At 38.4% G+C, this 7,918-nt stretch overlaps 1 protein-coding gene across 5 annotated transcripts in view; it reads left to right on the forward strand.

The window, feature by feature from the left end:
• Ccpg1 (cell cycle progression 1) overlaps positions 1 to 6,900 on the forward strand; it is a 68,131-nt gene extending 61,231 nt beyond the window's left edge. For all 5 annotated transcript variants that reach the window (XM_015480634.2, XM_048793720.1, XM_048793718.1 and 2 more), the window contains one exon: positions 6,423 to 6,900. In XM_015480634.2, the coding sequence (XP_015336120.2) occupies positions 6,423 to 6,589 (167 nt within the window). In that variant the 3' untranslated portion in view covers positions 6,590 to 6,900. The remainder of the gene's footprint in view (positions 1 to 6,422) is intronic.
• The last annotated feature ends 1,018 nt before the right edge of the window (positions 6,901 to 7,918 follow it).

The following is a 7,918-nucleotide window of genomic DNA, read 5'->3' on the forward strand; positions in this document are numbered from 1 at the left end:
TCCCTCTTTCCTTTCCTTCCTTTCTACTAGGGATTGAACCCAGGGGTGCTTAACTACTCCCAAGCCCTTTTTATTTTGAGACAGAGTCTCAGTAATTGCTTAGGGCTTTTGCCCAATTTCTTTTTTTCTTTTTTCCTTCCTTCCTTCCTTCCTTCCTTCCTTCCGTACTGGGGATTAAATCCAGCACCTTGCACTTGCTAGGCAAGAACTCTACCACTGAGCTACATCCGGGGATTGAACTGAGGGGCATTTGCCCACTGAGCCGCATCCCCACCTGTTTTGTATTTTATTTAGAGACAGGGTCTGAGTTGCTTAGTGCTTCGCCATTGCTCAGGCTAGCTTTGAACTCAAGATCCTCCTGTCTCAGCCTCCCAGCTGCTGGGATTATAGGCGTGCACCACCGTGTCCAGCCCTGTTGCCCAATTTCTTAGTGAAAAAATTCAGACAAAATAAGGGAGCAAAAAATGTCAGGATGCATTATTAAATTTTAATTTGAAAACTGGCTAAATTAATAAACCAGGTTTTGGAGAAACATGCAAACAAGCACCAAGAAGTCTATAAAACAGATATCTTAAAAGTAAATTGTTAGTTGAGGCAAGAGTGTTAAACGTTAAGTACCAGCTTCCCATCTCTTCAAATATACCTTTAAAAAAATTCCAATTTTCATGAAGTTAAAGGTTCTTCCTAACTAGAAGAATCTAATAATAGTTTTGCTACTTTGGAGGAAGGGTTTCACAGGTATCATGAACTTTGCCTATTGAGTCTTTAGTAATATATATAAAATATAAGCACAAAATAAAAACACTGACTTCATACCTGACTCTATTAATAAGGACTTACTTGTTAATATAACCTGCTTTTTTTAATGCAAAAGAATACAATGCTTGCAGAAATATGTCCTTTCTCCAGTTTACTAATAAATTATATTCCAGAAATGTGTTAGTAACTAGTTATAATTTGGCATGTATTTTCCAATACAAACAATATTTAAAAGGTATTAAGATTCCTAAGCTGTCTCATTTCAATTTATTTGATTTTAGAAAGAGCAAAGTGAAGCAAAAATATTACTGTAGAATCCAGTCACTCTTCAGGATGTGGTTTAAATGGGAAAACTCATTCATGATTTGAATGTGAGATGTCAGGAATTTATCTCCCCAACTTGAAATAAGTCAAATGACAGAAGGTAGTCTTCTACCATACTTTCTCCCTTCTAGGAGTCCATTTATTTCAAACATTCCATCTGAGGGTGAAATAGTGTTTTAGTGCAAAGGCATTTCTCAGGTTGAGCCTCAGGTAGCTGAAGGAATAATGAACCAAGGTTGTATACAGCAGCACTTCTTTCTGAGATAGGCAGTGATTCTTACTGAATTCTTTTTTTTTTTTTTTAAGTTTACCTTTTTATTTTTTGGCAGTGCTGGGGATTGAACCCAGGCCATCCTACATGCTAGGCAAATGCTACACCACAAACCACATTTCCAGCCCCTTCCTATTGAATTCTATATACAGTGAAGCAAGAACTCTTGACAGTTTTGAGGAGTTAAGGGGTTCCAAAGGTCTCCTACAGTTTAGTAACTCATAAGGTATGGTTTCCACTAATCATGACTCAAGGAGAGAGATTCATGTGTCACTTCATTTTACTGTTATTAATTATGGAAGTACTTCTAAAAAGTGCTATGAATTATCTTTTGAAGCTATTTGGGGAGTCATTAGTTCTTTCCATACGCTTTATGCCCACATTAATGAAATAACCCGCATACAGTTTGTAAAGTATTTAAGGACTTACCACCCATCTAGCCATTTCCTGATTTTCTAGTTGCTTCATTAATGAGTAAAGCCTCACATCTGCTAGAGCAGACAGAAGTGCTTGGGCAAGTCTGGGAGTCCAGATCTTCATTAAGTTAAAAAGAAGAAGTTATTAGACACATCTCTTAGCTCATACTGAATTAGCATAAAATCAACAAGCTGATCCAACTATCATTTGAAGCCATTTTTAGTACAAAAATAGATAATATATTATTCTGTTTTTTGTAAAAATACATGTTTTCTACAAAAATTACATTAATTTCTCATGGACATACAAAAGGTAGTTTTACCATTTTCATTTTTTGTTTTCACACATGTTTCATATATATATTTTACACATGTTTCATATACATAAGAAATATGTGAGATACATATACCTTAAAACACTACTCATTTTAATTTAAATAATTGTAAACCATTTTATTGTGTTGAGATTTATTTTAGAAGTATATTTATTTCTATTAGCATATAATAAATAAATAATATAATAGCAAGGAAACCCAGGATTCAAACCCAGGTGTGTCTGACACCAAAGCCTGTGCTCTCACTGTTAAGTTATACTGTTTTCCCATCCTACAATATAGAAAATAAGACGACAGATTACTGGGGGTGAAAAAAAGCTGGACGTTGTGGCACATGTCTGTAATCTCAGTGGTTGGGAAGCTAAGGCAGGAGGATTGCAAGTTCGAGACCAGCCTCAGCAATTTAGCACAGCCCTAAGCAACTTAGCAAGACCCTGTCTCAAAATAAAAAAGGGCTGTAGATGTGGTTCAGTGATAAAGCGCCCCTGGTACCAACCCCTCCCCCAAACAAAAGAAACCCCAAAAGTATTCTATGATCACAGTATTCAGATGACATTAAAGAATAATTTATGAGTAAAATAAAAGAAACTAAAGAACTGGGCTGTGGCTCAGAGATAGTGTGCCTGCCTAGCATTCATGAGGCCCTGGGTTCCATCCAGCACCACAAAACAAAACAAAACAAAACAAAAACAACCCAAAAAGCAGAAAAAGAAAGAGTAAATGTATTACAATTAAATTACACTTTAGCATTAGCATGTCTGACACTTTTCTCAGTTCATAGCTTCTACAGTCTACCTATGTTAATGGGAGAAACTCTGCTATTGCTCTTAAATTCTCTTTCCCCAGGACAGTCACATTATCGTTTTCATGTTCTGGTCCTCATTTCTCAGTAATGGAGAATGAACTGATATTTATCAGTTCAAAGGAGAAGGTACAACCCTGCTTTAAAACAATACCCGCTAGGGATGGGGTTGTAGCTCAGTGGCAGAGCGCTTGCTTAGTACATGTGAGGCACTAGGATCAATCCTCAGTACCACATAAAAATAAATAAAGGTATTGTATCTATCTACAACTAAAAAAAATTATTAAGAAAAAAAAAATACCCCCTAGAACTTCAGTGTCTTTCGAGGCTCCAAAAAAATACCCCAAGAGGGGCTGGGGTTATGGCTCAGCAGTAGAGTGCTCACCTTCCATGTTTAAGGCCCTGGGTTCAATCCTCAGCACCACATATAAATAAATACATAAATAAATAAAATAAAAGTATTAAAAAAAAACACCCCAAGATTTAGAATACTGAACCACTAGCTCTCTGTAACTGAAAAATACAGAAGGCCTAAACTTTTAGTTCAACGTGATGACAGCTTAAAAGATCTAGAATGTGAGGCTACAGAAAAATTTGTACTACTGGTAACCTATTTTGGAAACTGACCTAGTAAAATTCAACATCTAGGAATTACAATCCTACTTACTATTGATGGCCAGTTACTACATTGCACAATGATTATGTATATCATTAAATTTCTGTCATATTAATTTTTTCTAAATTTGAATTTCAACACTAAATACTGATTGGGTTTATGTGTGTTTTGTCTTCATAAGCTCACATAACATGGTTTTCCACTTACAAGCTAAAAAAAACACCAATTTCAAGTGATTCTTTTAAAATTTTTTTGGATGTTAATGGACCATTTATTTTATTATATATATGCGGTGCTGTGAATCGAACCCAGTGTCTCACACATGCTAGGTGAGCGCTCTACTGCTGAGCTACAACCCCAGGCCTCAAGTGACTCTTTTATGAAGGAAGTATACTTCTAAAATTCAAATTATGTGTATATAAAAGTTATTTTGAAAATCTGCATATATTAACAGAATTCCTCATAGCAGGATATGCTTGCTTAGTCTTGTGTTCTTTTGAGGGTGATGGTGGTACTGGAGATTGAACCCAGAGGTGCTTTCACTCAGTTGCATCCTCAGCCCCTTTTTATTTTGGAGAAAAGGTCTTGCTAAATTGCTTAGGGCCTCACTAAACTGCTGAGGCTGGCCTCAAATTTATAATTCTCCTGCCTTAGCCTCCCACATGGCTGGGGTTACAGGCTTGCACCACTGCACCTGGCCCCAGCCCTTTTTATATTTTATTTTAAGACAGTGTCTCCCTGAGTTGCTGAGAGTCTTGCTAAACTGCTGAAGTTGGCCTGGAACTTGTGATTCTTCTGCCTCAGCCTCCTGAATCACTGGATTATAGGCATGTGCCACTGCCCCTACCCAGTTTTGTGTTTTGTATGTGTTTGGCATCTTGGGCATTCCAGATGAGGCTGGACTTTAGCAACAGTAGACTTTTAAAAACAAACTTCGTGGTACCAATAATATAACATAATACCAATTAACTCTAGAAAAATGATAGAATACATGTTTTAAATAACATTTTTGATTACTTTTATTTAAACTTACCAGCAGCTGAACACTGTCTTTCCCCAAAAGATGCAGAATCTTGTAAATGCTTGCAAAGATTAAGGGGTAAGTATAACCCCTCAATCTTTCTGTCCATTCCCAGGTCATATAACCATAATTAGTAATATTAAGGATTAAATGTCAAATAGTATTGAAATAATCTATTTACACTTTCATATATAAAACAACATTTTACTCTTTAACATTGGAATTTTATTTATTTATTTATGATGTGTGTGTGTGTGTGTGTGTGTGTGTGTGTGTTGCTGGGGATTGAACCCAGGGCTTTGTGCATGCAAGGCAAGCACTCTACAAACTGAGCTTTATCCCCAGACCAACAATGAAATTTTAAAACCCAGTATTTTATATTGGCTATCAGAATTAAAACTTCAGTTGGCCAACTAAATGCTTTGACTGCTTCAAGACAGAAATGTGTTTTTTACTTTATTTGAATCTGCCAAGTACAAGCATTGTGGGACTATACACACTAAAGGATGTGTCAAGTATATTAACAACAAAGAAAGATACAGAAGAAATATTGGTATTCAGCAATGGCATACTTTGATGAGTTGAAATTATGAGAAAATGTGTATCAAAAGAGGACTCATTCCTAAGATAAATATACATTCATTGTCTGGAAAAGAAACTAGAAAGGATATTTGAAAACCATGTGATGTGCAACTTCAAGAGACTGCCAATATTCATCTGGAACAAAACTTGTCTGGACCAAAAAGCAATTAAATATTCGTAAAGCAATGGTAAACAAAACCAGATAAATGTTTTCTCCAAGAAGATCTGAAAAACAAAACAATAAGCAATTGTGGCAAAAAAGACAGGCATTCCACTTGCAGAACTTAAAATCTGCCCTTCTGTTTGGCCCCTAGCTTAACCTTTGTTAAAGCACAGTGGTGAACTCTCAAAGTTGACCAGGGCTGAAAGGTACTCTAGGGCCAGAGCCTCACAACTGGGTGATGGCTACTCCTTTTATTTAAACCAACTTGTCTTGCAACTTACTGTACAGAGAATATTGAGATAAATACTGGAAAAAAGACTGGGTTGACTAAGTCCTCAAGCTAATTAGGTTATACTACAAGTGCGCCTAATGAAAGAATCTAGTAAACAAATTACTAATTAGAATACAACTCTGTCAACAGTGGAATATCTTCATCATCATCAGTAAGAGTAGTAATAGTAGTAGCAGCCAGAAGCGCTTTACCATTGAGCTACACCCCCAGCCCTTTTTATTTTGAGCCATGGTCTCACTAAATTGCTGAGGCTGGCCTCGCATTTGCAATCTCCGACAGCCTCGGGAGTCTTTGGGATTACAGGCATGCACCACCAACCCAGCTCCTCTGTATTTTAAAATCTCTTTTTGATAATGTATGCCAGTTAATGGGATAATTCCTTTACATGTATGTCATTTAACCCTCAAAACAACGCTATGGGATAGATATTATTAGCTCCATTTTACATACGAGGAAACTAAGGCTCAGGAATTACATTGCCTTGTCCAGAGTAAAAAGTTATAGAAGGCTAAACATTCAAATTCAGGTCCGCCGGCTGTTGCGCAAATCTGCTCTTAACCACAAATGGGCAGATTGTATGCCAGGTTTTTTTTTTTTTTTTAATATGAATTTACTTACCAACATTTAAAAATCAGATTTAAGTTAAAACCTGCATTTCCAGTATTCAAGTCTATTTTAAGATCTGGCAGCACAAAGCGAAACTGGTAACTGGCTGACAGTGAAAAGTAGGGTGCTTCCTTTGAGTCGGACTGTAGCTCTCCATACAGTCCCCCCACTCACCTCCGCGGCGCCGGTTCTGGTCCTGGGCTCTGACGTACAAGGTAGACTTTCTCTTTCGCAGCTTTGTTTTCCCGTGGGAGCGGTTTTGGAGAGCGCGGAAAGCAAGGCTGCGGCAGCCACCTTCCGGCTCCATTTCCACCTGCTTGGAGGCCAGCAGACGTTCCCCAGCCGCCACCTTCCAAGGACGGAAGGAAGCTGGAGAAACGCGCGCTGCTGGTGCTGCAGTAAGTTTGGTCTTTGCGAGCAGCCGTCGCTTGCAGACGCGGAGGTATCCGGGCCAGGGCCAGTCTTGAAGCCAACGCGCCAGGCAGTCCCCGCAGCAGAGTGCGGGTCTGCTGCAGAGGGCTCCCGCGTTTTCTCTTTGGCGCTGCCTAGCCGCGGAGGACGGGAATAGCTGCCTGTTTTTGGTTTTGTCTCTGCTCCGACGTCCGGAAGCGCTGCCGGAAGGAGACCAATCTCCCCTCGCGGGGACAGGCGAAGGCGCGGGGGAAGCGTCGCGGAGCGGCCACGGGACGGTCGGACGTGCCGAGTGCTGGCGGTACTGGTAATGATAATCATAAACCTGAGTGTGTAACATTGCACTGCTTCGGTGGTCTTACAGAAACTCCCTGTTGAACGGGGTAGTCAGGGTAGCTTATTGCACCTATGTAGCAACAGGCTGAAAGGACTGGGGAGGGAGGGTGTGTTGATTTAACCCGTAACCATTGAACCAAGCATGATTGATGAAATTTGTCACTTATTGACTCAACTGTAGGAGATAGGAGAAAACAGGCTTTTCTTGCCCAAGTTAGTTTAAATTACATTCCAGGCATATTAAGGGCAGGCTAGTTAGTTTATAGTCTGATATTTGTGACCTCTGGTGCTGGTGTAGGAGGCCATGTTAAAATCGAGTAAACAAATTCTTCACTGTGCTTTCCTTATTCTAGAAAGGAATATGTTGGCAAGGAATATCACTTTCTGGAAAGCCTTAGAGTCTTTCAGTTGTTAAAAATTTAACAGCACATTTCATTATATTTTTCTTAAAAGCATATTTTTCTTAAAATATAAATTATAGATGGCAGATAATTTATATTTGATATCTTCTGTGCTTACTAAAACAAAAAAAGAAACAATTTTTTTTTTTTTTTTTTTTCTGCTGGGAATTTGAACCCAAAGGTGCTTTTTGCCATCTGAGTTCACATCTCCATCCCCTTTTTAATTTTTTTATTTTGAGTATCAGGGTTTCATTAAGTTACTTAATGTCCTTGCTAAGTTGCCCATGTTGGTCTCAAACTAGCAGTCCTTCTGCCTCAGCCCCAGAGTCGCTGGGATATCAGGCATCGGCCACTATTCTAGGTGGAACTCATTAAATCGTTTAGCTCATTAAACAATTGTTCTTATGGTACATACTACTAAAAAAGCATGAATAATCCAAAAAGGACGAATGGAAAGTAATAATTCTCATGTCTACCTTACTCTTGCTTGCAGTTCACATTTCTCAGAGGCAATCACAGCTTTTTCCAACTGTTTTGTTTTTAATTTGTTTTGTGGTTATGAATAAAAGGCATTAAAGAGTAG

This window comes from Marmota marmota, unplaced genomic scaffold, assembly GCF_001458135.2.
Source record: "Marmota marmota marmota unplaced genomic scaffold, marMar, whole genome shotgun sequence".
Classification (NCBI taxonomy): domain Eukaryota; kingdom Metazoa; phylum Chordata; class Mammalia; order Rodentia; family Sciuridae; genus Marmota; species Marmota marmota.